The sequence below is a fragment of the Erithacus rubecula genome (genome assembly GCF_903797595.1).
Source record: "Erithacus rubecula genome assembly, chromosome: 27".
In the NCBI taxonomy this organism is placed as follows: Eukaryota; Metazoa; Chordata; class Aves; order Passeriformes; family Muscicapidae; genus Erithacus; species Erithacus rubecula.
The window spans coordinates 111214-128639 of NC_136679.1; the positions used below are offsets into that span (position 1 = coordinate 111214).

At 55.7% G+C, this 17426-nt stretch overlaps 2 protein-coding genes across 3 annotated transcripts; one reads left to right on the forward strand and one right to left on the reverse strand.

The window, feature by feature from the left end:
* Positions 1-601: 601 nt before the first annotated feature.
* Positions 602-5339, reverse strand: SLC35B1 (solute carrier family 35 member B1). Its single transcript, XM_079327536.1, has 9 exons — positions 5130-5339; positions 4840-4943; positions 4435-4565; positions 3974-4004; positions 3559-3716; positions 2995-3121; positions 2307-2413; positions 2051-2204; positions 602-972 (listed from the first exon to the last, which is right to left on the reverse strand). Exons 1-9 carry the CDS (start codon positions 5306-5308, stop codon positions 920-922), a joined length of 1044 nt encoding a protein of 347 aa, XP_079183662.1. The 5' UTR covers positions 5309-5339; the 3' UTR covers positions 602-919.
* Positions 5340-6117: 778 nt separating this feature from the next.
* On the forward strand, positions 6118-16866 carry KAT7 (lysine acetyltransferase 7). Of its 2 annotated transcripts, XM_079327534.1 has the most exons (16): positions 6118-6341; positions 7616-7763; positions 8599-8775; positions 9527-9766; positions 11365-11447; positions 11617-11706; positions 11987-12085; positions 12224-12334; positions 13210-13401; positions 14246-14335; positions 14720-14860; positions 15175-15268; positions 15437-15583; positions 16024-16130; positions 16694-16807; positions 16843-16866. In XM_079327534.1, exons 1-15 carry the CDS (start codon positions 6327-6329, stop codon positions 16793-16795), a joined length of 1836 nt encoding a protein of 611 aa, XP_079183660.1. In that variant the 5' UTR covers positions 6118-6326; the 3' UTR covers positions 16796-16807; positions 16843-16866. The 2 variants fall into 2 exon arrangements, with proteins under 2 accessions (XP_079183660.1, XP_079183659.1); XM_079327533.1 differs by lacking the exon at positions 16843-16866 and having other exon boundaries at positions 16694-16828.
* The last annotated feature ends 560 nt before the right edge of the window (positions 16867-17426 follow it).

Here is a 17426-nt window from a genome sequence, read left to right on the forward strand (position 1 = left end):
TTTCACCCTTCCCTGGATGTTCTGGCAGAGCTCTGTGCACCCCTGGCCCTTCCCTGGGGACTGGAGGGGTTTCCTGGCATTCCCCCCTCTCAACCCAAGCCCTGCCTTGGGCTGGGAAAAGGAGCAAAGCCCAAAACCCACAGAACAGAATCTTCCTTATGAAGGAGCAAAAAAACCAGCAGAGGATCGAAATTCCCTGGATCCCACACTGGGATTTCGGGTTTATTCTGAGGGACAGCTGGATCCAGCCAGGAACATCCCAAAGGATTTTTGGGAGGGGTTGGGAACCCCAGAGAGCTGCTCCTGTCCAGGGGAAATGTCAGAGCTGGGATGGGAATTCCTCCTGGGAGATCATGGGATGGGATGGGATGGGATCTGCCGCAAATTTGGGGAATTCCCCCCAGGGGGATCCTATGGGATCCCAAATTTGGGGAATTCTCATTTGCTAGGAGCCAGGACAGGAATGGGGCACATCCAGGATTTCCCAACAGGAGAAAACCCAAGGAGCTGCTCCAACCCTCTGGAAAACCCCACAGCTGGAGGGGATCACCCCAAAGAACCCCCAATCAGCCAAATCCCCCCAAAAATTCCCAGAGAAGTGGCTATTGTCTGGTTTTCTTTAATAAAGATAGGAAGGATTTGTGTTTTCCTGTTTAAGGCAAGGATCTGCTGCTGCTGCTCAGCCCTGGGGCAGCTCTGATTACACAAAAAATGCTGAATTACACCTCAGAATAAAGGATTACATTTGAGAGACGATCTAGAATTAAAAAAAAACAAAAACAAAAACAACCAAAAAAACCCAAACAAACCAAAAAGAAATCCCACATGGTTTCCTTCTGATTCCCTGTCCTGAGTCCAGTTCCAGGCCAGATTCTGAGGTACAAAGAATAAATTAAAAGTTCATTCCAAGTTGGGGATCTCAGTGTGACGTCTTCTTCACCCCCTTCCCGAATTTGGCATCGAGTCCAAGGCCTGAGGAGACAAAACACAAAATTTGGGTTTTCAAACCAGCAGGAAAATGGGAAAAATCAGCTGAAAATCCCCAAATTCACCCCTGGAAGGAGCTGGGGCAAAGGAGACCCCAGTAAATCACTTTTATATTGAGATTCTTAATTAAAAACATTTCTAAAATGTAGAATGAATCTAAAACATATGAAAAAAAAATCATTTTTGTGCAAATATTTGTATCATTTTATTTTTAGGGATTAGTTAATTTTCCTGGGTTTTTTACATAAATCATTGTGCAAACTCTTGTTGCTTCTAAAGCTCCTTGAGTTGAAATGAGTTGAGACAAAAATAGTTCTGTGGAATTCAGAGAACTTTTTTGAGTGTGAAATTAAAAATGTTTTTTAATTTGTTCATGACGCAGCAGCACAGACTGAATCTGAGCAGTTACTGAAAATATGATAGAAGATAAAGGGAAATTTCAACTTTTACTGCTTTAGGTTGCAGCTGATACATGTGGGGAGTTAATTTTTTTTTTTTTTTGTGGGTTCAGTATGCATGATACTTTTATTTGTTTGAATATTGAGGAGTGATTAGGCAGAAAATCCAAAATTTATCTGTTATTTTCCTTTTATTTTATTTTATCTCTATATAATTTTTAGATTATATATATCTTTATATTCTTTATTATAAGTTATGCATTTTATATTATTTCCATTACATTTTTATGGGTTTTTTTATATTATTTATATTCTTTTTATATTATTTCAAATTGTAGATATATTATATATTATATAATTTTCATATTATTCATATTATATTATTATATTACTTTTATTTTATATTATTTTTGCATTGTCTTATATTATTTCTATCTTATATTACTTATATTTTGTATTGTTTTTATATTACTTACATTCTATTTTTAGATTATTTTTATATTATAATAATTATTATTATGTTTTATTTAATGCTTACTGTTACTTATATATTTTATATTATATTAGTATTTGACATTTTTGTATTTTTCCGTTCCATTTGACATTCTTTTTCCACCCTTCACATTCCATTTCCACACTGCTCCCGTCCCCTCCCCAGGGCTCACCCAGGAAGACGAGCACGGTGCCCACCCACTGCAGGGGGCTGATGGGGTTGGCAAAGAGCAGCACGGAGCCCAGGATGGTGAAGAACTTCCTGGTGGTGGTGATGATGGAGCAGGTCAGGGGCCCGAAGTACACCACGGTCATGAAGATGAAACTCTGCCCACAAACAGACCGGTCACAGGCACTGCCAGGGAGCCCCGGGGCAGGCACAGATCCCCCGGGAACTCCCAAATCCCGCCCCAAATCCCGGGCACGCACCTGGCCCAGGGCGCTGGTGAGCCCGAAGAGCAGGATGCTGGAGATGATGCTGGGATAGCGCTCCGTGAAACTCAGGAACTCCCAGAGCTCCCCTGTGAACAGGATCCCTGCAAACAGCCCAGGTGAGCAGCCCTGCCCGGGGGCTCTGAACCCCCAGAACACGCCCTGAGTCCCACCAACAAACAGGCAAACAGCAGCGGGAGAAGCAATCCTGGTTAATTAGTGAAAGAAAGATCATTAACTGGGATCAAACTCCAACAGAACAGCCCCTGATTAATTAATCAGGAGTGCTATTGCCTAATCCTGGAACGGCCTGGGCTGGAAGGGACCTTGAAGCTCCTGCAGTGCCAGGAGCAGCTCCCAGCTCTCCTGAGCTCCTGATTCTGCTCCCAGCTCTCCTGGGGTTGTGTTCCTGCTCCACCTGGAGCTGCTCTGGCACCTCCCAGCCCTCCTGGGCTCCTGTTCCTGCTCCCAGCAGGAGCTCTTCTGGGACCTCCCAATGCTCCTGGGCTCAGTTTTTGCTCCCAGCTCTCCTGGGCTCTGATTCTGCTCCCATCTGGAGTTGCTCTGGGAGCTGCAGGAGGTGGCAAGTCTGGGTCATGAACAAACAAACAAAACCCCCCAAAAAACCAAGTCCCAGAGCACCCCAGAGTGACCCCAGGCCCCAGGTCCAGCCCCAGCTCCTCACCTGCCCCCAGAAAGAGCGTGGACCAGAGGTTGACGTTGAGCATCATGTGGTTGGAGCTGGTCTGGTAGTGAGCCCTCATGTGATCCTGGGACACCCCAGTGAGCCCATCCAGGGTCAGGGACAGCAGCTGGGCACAGACAGACAGATAGACACTGTCAGGCCCAGGCTCTCCCCAGGGAAAATGCCAATTCCTCCATTTTACAGCAGTTACAATCAGGGATTGTCAATTGGGGATTGTCATTAACGGGTGTGCAGAGCACAGGAAGGCTCCTCTCATCCCACCTGTCCTGCCACAGCTCCAAGGCACACCTGAGGGCCAGGCTTTATCCTAGGAATAAATCCCACCCAAAACCCAGGTTAATCCCAGGTGAGGAGTAAATCCCACTTGAGTCCCAGGAGCAAATCCCACCTGAAACCCTGGAATTTATCCCAGTTTAGAAATAAATCCCACCCAATACCCAGGTTAACCCCAGGACTAAAGCCCACCTGAGCCCCCAGGGTTTATCTCAGGTGTGACCCCTGAGTCCCAGCCCTGTGGGGTCCCTGTGGGGTCTCTGCACTCACCAGCAGCAGCTCCCCATAGCCAAAGACGAGCTCAGTGTCCCCTGTCCCCTTTTTGGGCTTGTACAGGAACAGGGCCACGCCAGCCACGATGAGCAGCACGCACAGGTACTTGGCTGGGGGGTACCTCTTCCTCAGCAGGGTCACCCCCAGAAGCATCACTGGGGACAAGGGAAGGCAGAAAATCCACCCTCAGCAATCAAAGCCTTAAAAAAATCACCCCCAGCACATCAAAAGCTGCCTCCAAAATCCACCCACAGCAATTAAATCCCTACAAAGTCACCCCCAAATCATGGCTGAGGGGAAAGAACATCTCAAACTGATCCCAAACCCTCCCTGGAATAAACCCAGCCCAGGATGGCTCAGACAGAGCCACAGTAATCCCCACGAATCCCACAAAATCCGGGAATTCTCTCACCTGGGATGGGTTTACAGGACTTGCCCAGGACCTGAAAGAGAAGATTAATGGTGTTAATGATCCACACCCCAAAATGAGACCTCAAAAATCCCCAAGGGCAGCTGAGACCCAACAGGGAAAGTTCAGCACCCACCTCCAATCCAAGGGAATTCCGCCAATTAACAACCCTCCCATAATTAACAATTCCTCCAATTAAGAACCCCCTAATTTACAATTTTCCTTATTAACAACCACCCAAATTCTGGGGGATCCCTCTCGGGAGCTCACTCAGCCCCTCCCTGCACCCCCAGTGGCACCAAAGGGAGCCCAGGAAAACGGGAGCTGGGCTTGGTGCCACAGCTGCTGTCCCTGTGTCCCCTCAGTGTCCCTGCTGTGTCCCCATGTCCCCTCAGTGTCACAGCCATGTCCCCACACCCATGTCTCCGTGTCCCCTGAGTGTCCCCAGCCCTGTCCCCGAGTACCTGTGTGGGGTAGCTGACGAACTGCAGCGCGGCGTTGCTGGACACCATGGCGCCCAGGTAGGACAGGGAGCAGGCCCCGTACAGCCAGCGGCGCGTGCGGTCCGGCCGGGCAGCGTCCAGCAGCCGCAGCACTGGGGACACCGGGGACACCGGGGACAGGGATGGGCACACGGACAACAGGGACAGGAACAACAAGAGATAGGGACAGTTAAAGCAGGGACACAACAGTGACAACAGGGATGGGGACAGGGACAACAGGGACAGGGATGGGGACGAGAGGGACAGTGAAAACAGGACAGGGACAACAGTGACAGGGATGGGGACAAGGACATGGACAAGGTCAGGAGCAGGGCTCGCAAGCGGCCCCGGGCCCGGCCGCCGCTGCCCCGGGGCTCCCGCACTTACGGAGTTTGGCGAAGGCGGCGTTGATCACGCACTGGATGAACACCAGGCTCAGCGCGTACTTGAACTTCTCCTGCTTCGCTCCCTCCCCGTAACGGCCGCGGGTGCTGCGGGACGGACACCGGGGACAGAGCGGGACAGGCACCGGTGAGACCAGGAACACGACCCAGGGCACCGGGATGGAGCGGAGCGCCCCGGCCGCGTCCGGCTCTGCCCCGCTCCATCTGCGGAGCCCCCAGCCCCGCGGGTCCCCGTCCCGCGCCCCCGTGTCCCCCCGGCCCCGTGTCCCTCACATGCTCTCCTGCAGGATGCCGTAGTAGAAGTAGCAGGCGAACACGCCGAGGAAGCAGACCGGGAGGCGGAGGCGCTCGGGCAGCGCCGGGGCCGCGCTGGCTCCCATGGCGGCGGCGGGAGCGCTCAGCGCGGGCGGCACCTCCAGCGCCACATCCCGCGGCGCCCCGGGCGGCCTCATCGGCCCCGCCGCGCCCGCCCCGCCCCACGCCGCCTGCCGCGCCGCCGGACCCGCCGCGGGGGGAGCGGCGGGCGAGGAGCGCTGCGGACAGCGCGGGGCGAGGCGGAGGATCCGCACCGGGATTCTCGAACGCTCCCCGAGGCTGCGCTCGCCTCGATTCGGCCGCGATGGGAGCGGCGGGGCGCGGCGCGGTGCAGGCAATGCTGTGGGCAACCCAATCTTGGGGGCCTTCGCGGTGCGCAGCGCGCGCAGAGGCACCGCCCGATGTGGAGCGCGGCCATTGGGTGCGCTGAGGGGGCGGGGAGCGGGAACGGGCTCTGATTGGCGAGAACGGCGGAGAGGCGCCGAGCGGGGCCTTTCGGGGTCCTTCCCCGTCCTCAGGCGCCGTTCACTCCCACCGCTGCTCCAAGCCGCGCCTCTGGGAAGTTGCGGGCTCGGCGGGGCCGGGGAACAACGAGTTAGGAAAGTTCTTTGTCCAAGGAGGGACGAACCCCCTCCATGGCCCTTTGCCCTTCACAGTTCTCATTCTCACGGGAGCTCCAGCACGATTCCCAATCCCTGGGCTGGCACGACGCACCTCCAGGGTGCGGCGTTTCGCAGGAGCTGTCGGTGCTGCGAATCTCGAGGCAGCTCTGGGAGCTGCTCGGCGCTGCCCACGCTCATTACGCCAGCCCCGTGCCCTTATCAAAGATGGCGGCCGCCACAGCCGCTTCCGCCCGCAGCGCGAGGCCCAAATAAAAGACGGCGGCGCGGGGCTTCACGCCGGCTCCGCCTGCCCAACTTCAAGATGGCGCTCGGTCACGTGACGGGGGGTGTGGTCCGCGTCCCGGCGGAAGCGTGAGAGAGCGAGCGGGGAGCGGCGGCGGGAGCGGCGCTGGCGCCGACGGAGCAGCCGTGCCGTAGCCCGGGGGACACGGCCGGCACCACGGAGTCCGCTAGCGCCAACACCGCGGCGGCAACCGCCGCTTCGCGGGCCGCGGGCGCCGGCGAGCAGGCAAACTCGCTGCCCCCGCCCAGGATGCAGCGCAGGAAGGTGAGCAGGGCCGGAGAACGGGGAAAGCGGCCGGCAGGGAGACCAACGGGTTCGTGCCGCTACTTTCTGCCCTTGGGCAGCCCCTCCGCTCCCCCTCCTGACCCCAAAACTGCGGGGAAAACAGCGGCCTTGAGCCCCCAGCGCCCGCCCCCCTCTCGCTCTGATTGGCTGGAGCGCAAGCAGCCGAGCGCTGATTGGTCGCTCTGCCTGTCACTCATCGCCCCCAACGGCCACCGTTACCCCTCCCCCGCGGCAGCAGCGGTCCCGCCCCTTGCCGTTTCTCATTGGACGCGCCCTTGCAGCACTGCCCGTCTATTGGATGGGGATCCATGCCGGTCCGGCCGCTGATTGGCTCCTGCCGCTGTCCATCCCCGCCCACAACGCTCACCTCCCTTGTTTCTCCCTTCCTCCACCGCTCCGCTGCCTCCCCCCTTTGGCGTTGCCGTGGGAGCAAGCCTGGCGCTGATTTGCCGCCGCTCGCTGTCAATGACGCGCGGCTGTTCCCGCCTTTTTGCTCCTCGAGCTGCGATTAGTGGGTTTCCTTCTCAGCCCCGCCCACGCGCGCTGTGATTGGCTGGCGCCCGCGCGGCTCGGACGGGTGCAAAACAAAACCGACCGGCGCGAGGCCGCCCCCCCTCCCCTCATGGCGGCCGCGCCCCCCCCGCTCCCCTCACGGCCGCCGCCATTTGCGCCCCCTCAGGGCTCTGCCTGCGCCGGGGTCCCGCCGCCGCCCCTCAGCCCCGACCCGCGCCTGCCGCCACCCCGCTGTCCCCTCAGGGTGTTACGGCTTAACCGCAGCTGCAAGTTGCGCGCAAACCTGGTATGAGGGGGGAGCAAAAATAAACCTTATAGGTTGATACATGTACTGCTTAATAATGAGAAATGGAGTAAAATGCTGTAGTAGTGTTAAATAACTACGATAACAGAAAGAGAAAAAAACCAGCAATTGCTGACGGATGCCAGGCCCCCTTCTGACATTCAGATTGCTCTCCTCCTGCTTTGGGATAATTCCCAATAATTCTTCCAGTTTATAGAGTTGGAATGACGCCCTGTGGTGGGGAGCCAGGTGGGATCACCTGTCCTGGTTTCTTATTGAAAACCTCTCACTGGCAGAGCAGGAGATACAAAAAGAAAGGGGGAAATAAGAGTTGCTGAGTCGGGATCAGCCAGATCAACCTCCCAAGCCAAAGTGGCTGGTAGAGCGTGGAGAAGATGAAATGCCCACTCCCGTTTTTGTGTTTGTCTAACGAGTGTTTGTTGCTGTTGTGCTCCAGAGGAATGCGGGCAGCAGCTCGGACGGGACAGAGGACTCGGATTTCTCCACGGACCCCGAGCACACGGACAGCTCGGAGAGCGATGGCGCGTCCCGGCGCTCGGCCCGCGTCACGCGCGCCTCGGCTCGGCTGAGCCAGAGCTCCCAGGGTGAGCGGGGCCGCCGGGGGCTGCTCCTGGGACGGGCAAAGCCTTCACTAAACCGGGCAAAGGCTGCTCCTGGGACGGGGACAGCCTTCACTAAACCAGGCAAAGGCTGCTCCTGGGACGGGCAAAGCCTTCACTAAACCGGGCAAAGGCTTCGCTAAACCGGGCAAAGGCTTCGCTAAACCGGGCAAAGGCTGCTCCTGGGACGGGCAAAGGCTGCTCCTGGGACGGGCAAAGGCTTCACTAAACCGGGCAAAGGCTTCGCTAAACCGGGCAAAGGCTGCTCCTGGGACGGGGACAGCCTTCACTAAACCAGGCAAAGGCTGCTCCTGGGACGGGCAAAGGCTTCACTAAACCGGGCAAAGGCTGCTTCTGGGACGGGGAAAGGCTGCTCTGAACGGGCAAAGGCTGCTCCTGGGACGGGCAAAGGCTTCACTAAACCGGGCAAAGGCTGCTTCTGGGACGGGGAAAGGCTGCTCTGAACGGGCAAAGGCTGCTCCTGGGACGGGGACAGCCTTCCCTAAACTGGGGAAAGCCTCATCTAAACTGGGCAGAGGCTCTTTAAACTAGGGCAAGGCTCCTCCTTAAGCCTGGCAAAAGCTGCTCCTTAAACCAGGGAAAGGCTTCTCTTTGGTGTCCTTGTGGTGTCCTTGTTGTGTCCCCGTGGTATAATTGATGTCCCCACGCTGTCCCCACGGCTCCTGGGTGTCCCCACGCTGTCCCCATGCTGTCCCCACGGCTCCTGGGTGTCCCCACGCTGTCCCCACGCTGTCCCCATGCTGTCCCCACGGCTCCTGGGTGTCCCCAGGCCGTGCCCCCCGTAACCCTGTCCCCCCAGACTCCAGCCCGGTGCGCACGGCGCCATCGCTGGGCCCGGACGAGCCCGTGTACTCCACACGGAGGGTGACCCGCAGCCAGCAGCAGCCAGCTCCTGTCACTCCCAAAAAGTACCCGCTGCGCCAGACCCGCTCCTCGGGCTCTGAGACAGAACAGGCCGTGGACTTCTCGGACAGAGGTGTGTGCAGGGGCGGGGAGTGGTCACTGAGGGGCAGAGAATGGTCACTGAGGGCAGGGTGTGGTCACTCAGGGACCGGGTGTGGCTGTGCAGGGACAGCGAGTGGTCACTCAAGGACAGGGAGGGGTCACTCAGGGACAGGGTGTGGCTGTGCAGGGACAGGGTGTGGTCACTCACAGACAGGGTGTGGCTGTGCAGGGACAGGGAGTGGTCACTCAAGGACAGGGAGTGGTCACTCAGGGACAGGCTGTGGCTGTGCAGGGACAGGGTGTGGTCACTCAGGGACAGGGTGTGGCTGTGCAGGGACAGGGAGCGGTCACTCACAGACAGGGTGTGGCTGTGCAGGGACAAGGAGTGGTCACTCACAGACAGGGTGTGGCTGTGCAGGGACAGGGTGTGGTCACTCAGGGACAGGGTGTGGCTGTGCAGGGACAGGGAGCGGTCACTCACAGACAGGGTGTGGCTGTGCAGGGACAGGGAGTGGTCACTCAGGGACAGGGTGTGGCTGTGCAGGGACAGGGTGTAGTCACTCAGGGACAGGGAGCGGTCACTCACAGACAGGGTGTGGCTGTGCAGGGACAGGGTGTGGTCACTCACAGACAGGGTGTGGCTGTGCAGGGACAGGGAGCGGTCACTCACGGACCGGGTGTGGCTGTGCAGGGACGGGGAGCGGTCACTCACAGACAGGGAATTCCTTCTCCCCGCCCATGCCCTGAGTCAGTGTGGCCGCTGCCCCCTCTGTGCCCTCCAGACACCAAGGCAGCCGCGGAGCAGGACGAGTCCCCCCCGCGCACCCCGACGGGCAACGCGCCCTCCTCGGAGTCGGACATCGACATCTCGAGCCCCAGCGCGTCGCACGACGAGAGCCTGGCGCGGGAGCCGTCCCTCAAGGACTCGGGCAGCGACCTGTCGCACCGCCCCAAGCGCCGCCGCTTCCACGAGAGCTACAACTTCAACATGAAGTGCCCCACGCCGGGCTGCAACTCGCTGGGTGAGGGCTCTGCCTCCCTGCGGGGCTGGGGGCTGGAAATGGGGGCGTGGGAGGGGCTGGAATCAAATCAGCTCCATATCGCCCCAAAATCGCCCTGAAATCAACCCAAAATCAGCTCCATATCACCCCAAAATCACCTCCAAAATCAGCTCCATATCACCTCCAAAATCAGCTCCATATCGCCCTGAAATCAACCCAAAATCAGCTCCATATCACCCCGAAACCGCCCTGAAATCAACCCAAAATCAGCTCCATATCACCCCGAAACCGCCCTGAAATCAACCCAAAATCAGCTCCATAGCACCCCAAAACCGCCCTGAAATCAACCCAAAATCAGCTCCATAGCACCCCAAAACCGCCCTGAAATCAACCCAAAATCAGCTCCATATCACCCCAAAATCACCTCCAAAATCAGCTCCATATCACCCCAAAATCACCTCAATATTGCCTCCATAATCACCTCCAAAATCACTCCAAATCATCTCCAAAATTCCTCAAAAATCAGCTCAAAATAACCTCCAAAATCACCCCAAAATCACTCCAAAATTACTCCAAAACCACCCGAAATGACCTCTAAAATCACCTCAATATCACCTCCATAATCACCCCAAAATCGCCCAAAACCCCCCCAAAATTGCTCCAAAATCAGCTCAATATCACTCCAAAATCCCCCCAAACTCACCACAAAATCACCAGAAAATCCCCCACAAAATCACCCTCGAAATCACCTCAATATCATCTCCAAAATGGGCTCCTTCAAATGCAGTTTATTGTCTTTAAAATGCCGTTTATTGCATATCTAATATACCATCCTAACTACTATCGTTACCATATTTATGTTTCTATTTTGCCATCAGAAAAGTTTAGTGTGTTCCAGTTTAAGCTAGAAGTTGTTTCTGGGTTTCTTGCAGTGGAAAATTCTGAGATCTTTACTTGCAACGTGGCATTTTATTTTGTCTGCAAAAATCTTTTTGCTTGGTAAAAACATCTTATTGTTTGTGGTGGATTTATCCTTTGCTCAGAGTCATAACATCCCCTTCCAACTCACTTGTTCTTTGCCTTCTTAGTTACTCAGTAAAACTCACTCAGCAATTCTTTCTTCTACATCAAAACTTGCTATAATTTATATTCTTTCTTCAGATTCTACAGTGATCTTACTGTAATACACACTTATCTGTGAGACTTTGCTGTCAACTCCTTATCCTTCCCAGCAGTTTAGGATCAGGAATGTCAAAAATGGGTCTGGGGAGGGGGTGTGAGGTGTAAATGCAGGAGTGGTGTTGCTGGAGGTGTTTTTTTTGGGGGAGTGATAGGAAAAGGAACCAGATAGGAGGTTCAGGTGTGGGAGAAGTCTCAGATTTATGGGCAGAGAGCTGGTTTTTGCTAAAAATAGGATTTTAATCCCAAATTATTGCACTCCCATCTCTGCTTGGAGTGTGAGAAAGATTATCCTTCCTTTTTTAACAGGGAAGTTTCCTCCTATCTTCCCATATCAGTGACCTGAGCACGCTGCTGTGGGGGTTCTGCCCCTGTGGAGACCCTTTCCCACCTCTCTGGATCATTTCTCAGCAGTTTTGTTGTTTCCCTGTCCCTCTCAGGACACCTGACTGGGAAGCACGAGCGCCACTTCTCCATCTCGGGCTGCCCCCTGTACCACAACCTCTCAGCAGACGAGTGCAAGGTGAGCACTGATGGTTTCACCTCCTGATTTCTCCTTTGGGGGTTTTTGATGCTGAGCCTTGTAATGTGTGAGCAGGGAGCAGCTCCCAGGTGTGTGTCACAGCTGGGAGCTGGAGCTCACCTGGATGGGGAGGGGGGCACAGCCCTGACAGGTGAATTTTGGCCTCCAGGTGCGAGCCCAGAGCCGGGACAAGCAGATTGAGGAGAGGATGTTGGCCCACAGGCAGGATGACAACAACAGGCACGCCACCAGGCACCAGGTGAGGGCACAGCCTGAGCTGCTGCTGCCAGCACAGCCTGGGCTCCTTCCCCACGTTCTCAGGGTGATCCTTCCCTAAATCTGGAATTCCTGCAGAGCTGTGTTCTCAGGGTGATCCTCCCCTAAATCTGGAACTCCTGCAGAGCTGTGTTCTCAGGGTGATCCTTCCTCGAGTTTGGAATTCAAAACCCCCTGGAATGGCAGCCAGGATGGAATTCCCTGGGCTGGGAGTGCAGGGGGTGTTTGGAGGGGCTGGAGCCCCTCATGGTTTTTGTTTTCAGGCCCCCACAGAGAGGCAGCTGCGCTACAAAGAGAAGGTGGCTGAGCTCAGGAAGAAGAGGAACTCTGGGCTGAGCAAGGAGCAGAAAGAGAAATACATGGTAAAAGCAGGAATTTGATCCTTCCATTCCCCCTGGGATGGAGTTTAGCTCTCCCAGTCATCCTGCAGCATTCCCAGCTGGAAGAGCTGCAGGATCCAGGAGCCCAGCAGCCCAGACTGCTGTCCTCTGGTGTTCCAGGAGCACAGGCAAACCTATGGCAACACCAGGGAGCCTCTGCTGGAGAACCTGACCAGCGAGTACGACCTGGAGCTGTTCAGGAGGGCCCAGGCACGCGCCTCTGAGGACCTGGTGAGCCCATCCCTGGGGCTGGGGGCTCCTCTGGGCTCTGGGGGGCAGCTCCAGGCCAGCACAGCCAGCCCAGGCTGGGGGATGAGTGCCAGCCGTGCCCAGCAGGGCTGGAGGAGCAGCAAGAGCTGAGCTCTGCACTCAGGAATGCACAGAGACATTCCAGGGCTGCTCCCAGGGGACAGTGACAGCTCCAGCTGCCCTGCTGAGGGCTGGTGACAACAAAAGCCAGCTCAGCCTTAGCCCCTGAGTGAGCTCACAGCTCCTGTGGAGCTTCCTAAAGCCACATCCCATTGCAGGGAGGGACCAAACAGTCCTTTGATGCTTTCCTGCGGCTGAGCCTTGGGCTGTGTCACTGAGCCACAGAGTGACATCATCGAGTGCCACCCTGACCTGGCACCACCCAGTGCCACATCCAGGCCCTTCCAAACACCTCAGGGATGGTGACACTTCCCTGGGCAGCCCCTTCCAATTCCCAATCCCTCTTTCTGGGAAGAAATTCCTCCTCCTGGGCAGCCTAAACCTGTCCTGCTATTCCCTGGGAGCAGAGCCTGAGCTTCACCCTCATGTCAGGGGTTGTGGGGAGCAGTGGGATCTCCCCTGACCCTTTTCCCCTGGATAAACACCCCCAGCTGCTCCTCGCAGCTCTCCTGTCCTGTGTCAGGGGTTGTGGGGAGCAGTGGGATCTCCCCTGACCCTTTTCCCCTGGATAAACACCCCCAGCTGCTCCTCGCAGCTCTCCTGTCCTGTGTCAGGAAAGGATCGGGGAGTAGCAAGGACTTTAACAAAAGCTGAATTCAGAAACAAATTTCCTGCAGCAAAACCAATCCCAATTGTGGCCCAGCTGCCTGTAGCCACTGTTTTGTGTCCCGGGGCAGGAGAAGCTGCGGCTGCAGGGGCAGATCACCGAGGGCAGTAACATGATCAAGACGATCGCGTTCGGGCGCTACGAGCTGGACACGTGGTACCACTCGCCCTACCCCGAGGAGTATGCGCGCCTCGGCCGCCTCTACATGTGCGAGTTCTGCCTCAAGTACATGAAGAGCCAGACCATCCTGCGCAGGCACATGGTCAGGGCTGGGCTGGGGAGCCTGGGGATGATGACTGCTGGGAGCCCTGCTGTGGCTGGGAAAGGGTTAATGGCTGCTGGTAGCCCTGCTGCGGGTGGGAAAGGGTTAATGAGTGCTGGGAGCCCTGTTGCGGCTGGGAAAGGGTTAATGAGTGCAGGGAGTGCTGCTGTGGGGCTGGAGAGGGGTCATTCCCACTGGGAATCCTGCTGTGTCTATGGGCTCCTTTCCATGGCAGTGCTGTCCCTGGGCTCATTCCCACTGGGATGCTGCTCTGTCCCTGGTGCCCATCCCTGCACATGAGCAGTTCTGACACCCTGCCTGGGGGGTTCTGGGGGCTCTGTGGGGCCAGGCTGCCCTGGCTGTCCCCTATTGCCCTGGCTGTCCCCTATTGCCCTGGCTGTGCCCCTGCAGCCCTGGCTGTCCCCTATTGCCCTGGCTGTGCCCCTATTGCCCTGGCTGTGCCCCTGCAGCCCTGGCTGTGCCCCTGCAGCCCTGGCTGTGCCCCTGCAGCCCTGGCTGTGCCCCTGCAGCCCTGGCTGTCCCCTATTGCCCTGGCTGTGCCCCTGCAGCCCTGGCTGTGCCCCTGCAGCCCTGGCTGTCCCCCTGCAGCCCTGGCTGTGCCCCTATTGCCCTGGCTGTCCCCTATTGCCCTGGCTGTGCCCCTATTGCCCTGGCTGTCCCCTGCAGCCCTGGCTGTGCCCCTATTGCCCTGGCTGTGCCCCTATTGCCCTGGCTGTGCCCCTATTGCCCTGGCTGTCCCCTGCAGCCCTGGCTGTCCCCTGCAGCCCTGGCTGTGCCCCTGCAGCCCTGGCTGTCCCCAGCCCCCTCTGTGTCCCTGTCACAGGCCAAGTGTGTCTGGAAACACCCCCCAGGGGACGAGATCTACCGCAAGGGCTCCATCTCTGTCTTCGAGGTGGATGGCAAGAAAAACAAGGTGAGGGGCCAGGAGGTCCTGCAGGGGGCCAGGGGGGCTGCAGTGCTTTTGCTTCACCAATTTTAATTTTTTTTTCTGTGAGATAGGATTAGGAGGAAGGCAATACGGGTATAACTTTAAATGTATTCAAATATATTTATTGCTTGAGTCCATAATAAAAAAAAGCCAATCTTAGAATAAAACTTTAGACTGCTTTTTCTTTTCTCACATAACTTTTTTTTTTTACACTTAAAACATACAGGAAACAACTTAGTTTGTTTTAGAAAGGGTCCAGGGTGGTGTTACCTTTCAAAAAAAAAAAAAATCAGAAAAAAAAAGTTTTCCCAAAGTTTGTTTGTTTGTTTGTTTGTTTGTTTGTTTGTTTGTTTGTTTTTTTGTGCCCAGATTTACTGTCAGAACCTGTGTCTGCTGGCAAAGCTTTTCCTGGACCACAAAACTCTTTATTATGACGTGGAGCCCTTCCTGTTCTACGTCATGACAGAGGCTGACAACACTGGCTGCCACCTCATTGGCTATTTCTCCAAGGTCAGTGCAAAACTCCATCCCCCCTCCCTAAAATGGGATTTAGGGCCCTTTTCAGCCCTGAGTCCCCTTTGCTGCTTTTGGGGACAGGACAAAATCCAAGACAAGAATCCCTGTTGGGTGAGGGATTCCCTGCCCAAAACCAAACCAGCTCTGAGGAACTGGTTGCAGGAAGCAAAGCCTTCATTAAGGAGAAAAAAACTGGGAAGGAATGTGGAGAAAAATGCATGAAAATAAATATTAATCACCATTTTAAAAAATAAAATAGTCAAAAGAATAAAAATTCTGACTTGTGCCCCCCCTGCTGTTGTTGCCAGGAGAAGAATTCCTTCCTCAACTACAACGTGTCCTGCATCCTGACCATGCCCCAGTACATGAGACAAGGCTATGGCAAAATGCTCATTGACTTCAGTGAGTGTGTGGGGAGAGGGGGAAAAGTTCCAGGGAATTGCCTGGAAATTCCAGGGAAAAAAATCCTCCAGCTCCACCAGGAAATCTCTGCTGGAGCAGCTTTCATCCTGGTTCATTGCTGAGTTGAAATAATTTAAAAATATTTTAATTTTTTTTTTTTTTTTTTAGGTTATTTGCTGTCAAAAGTAGAAGAAAAAGTTGGTTCCCCAGAGCGTCCCCTGTCTGACCTGGGCCTGATCAGCTACAGGAGCTACTGGAAGGAGGTTCTGCTGCGGTACCTGCACAACTTCCAGGGCAAGGAGATCTCCATCAAAGGTCAGGGGGGTCTAAGAGGCTGCGGGGGCTGCTTTGTGGAAAAAAATGTGATTTTAGAAAGATGCAGAAAAGAAAAAAATAGCTTGGTCCAGCTGTGTATTAGAATTAACTTGGTCCAGCTGTGTATTAGAATTTATTTGAACTCAGATTAATTCTAGAAAAATGCCTCCAGCAGCCAATTTTGAGAATGATTTTTTTTTTTTTTTTTCTTTTAATGGCATTTCTCTGTTGGTGGCATCTGGGATCTGCTGGATTTTCACCTCATTTCAGAGGATTCCTTACAGACCCCAAACCCAGCACCCCCAAATCTGTCCAGGGCCCCATTGCTGAGGGGGTGACACCAGGCTGGCTCTGGGATCTCAGGGGATTTGGGGGGCTCTGGGGCTGTTTTGGGGGGCTGTTTGGGGGGCTCTGGGGGTCTGAGCCCAGCTCTGCTGCAGAGATCAGCCAGGAGACTGCAGTGAACCCCGTGGACATCGTCAGCACCCTGCAGGCACTGCAGATGCTCAAGTACTGGAAGGGCAAACACCTGGTCCTCAAGAGACAGGTCAGCCTGGGGCTCCTGCTGCCCTTTTCCTGCCCTTTTCCTGCCCTTTTCCTGCCCTTTTCCTGCCCTTTTCCTGCCCTTTTCCTGCCCTTTTCCTGCCCTTTTCCTGCCCTTTTCCTGCCCTTTTCCTGCCCTTTTCCTGCCCTTTTCCTGCCCTTTTCCTGCCCTTTTCCTGCCCTTTTCCTGCCCTTCTCCTGTCCCTTCCCCTGTCCCTTCCCCTGTCCCTTCCCCTGTCCCTTCCCCTGTCCCTTCCCCTGTCCTTCTGTCCCTCCCCTGTCCCTCCCCTGTCCCTTCCCCTGTCCCTTCCCCTGTCCTTCCCCTGTCCTTCCCCTGTCCTTCCCCTGTCCCTTCCCCTGTCCCTTCCCCTGTCCCTTCCCCTGTCCCTCCCCTGTCCCTTCCCCTGTCCCTTCCCCTGTCCCTTCCCCTGTCCCTTCCCCTGTCCCTTCCCCTGTCCCTTCCCCTGTCCTTCTGTCCTTTCCCTGTCCCTCTGCCCATCCCCTGCTCCCCTTTGTGCCCTGCCCCTGGCTGGCTCCCCAGCTCTCAGTGCCCCCCTGCTCCCCCAGGACCTGATCGACGAGTGGATCGCCAAGGAGGCCAAGAGGTCCAACAGCAACAAGACCATGGACCCCAGCTGCCTCAAGTGGACCCCTCCCAAGGGCACCTAGGTGTCCCCAGCAGTGTCCCCAGGGAGGAGCCCCGTGTGGAGCTGCAGTGTCCCCAGGGCAGGTCACAGTTCTGAGGAACTGGCCAGTTTCGGCCTCAGTGAGGCCCCAGGACTGCAGGTGCTGGAGCCCAGGAGGCTGAGGGGGCTCTGAGTGCTGGGCCTGTCCCTGTCCCTCTGTCCCTGTGTCCCTGTGTCCCTGCTGAGCCTGGCTCTGGGGGGCAGCCCCAGTGCTGCTCCCATCCGTGTCTGAAATAGCTTTAGTGGGATCATTCCCCCTTTCCAGCACATCTTCACTTAATTCCTCTTGTACAGCCAGAGCTGCACCTGGGGGAGTCCCTGGGTGTTCTGTCACCCTCCTGGAGCCACCACAGCCCTGCTGGAGGCACCTCTGGATTAGAATTCCCCTTTCTCCTGGTGTGTATCTCGTGGAATTGCTGAGTTCCTGTACATAAACAGCCTGCTGAGTGTGTTCCCCTGGAGATTTTTTTCCCAGAGCAGCTTCCCTGCAGTTGCAGGTCCCTTTTTAGTGGAGTTGGTTTTTTTTTTCCCCTCCAGGCTGAAGGAATCCAAACTTTGGCCTTTCCCAAAGAGCCCCAGGAACTCCCAGCACCAATCCCAGGAGCTGTTGGGCT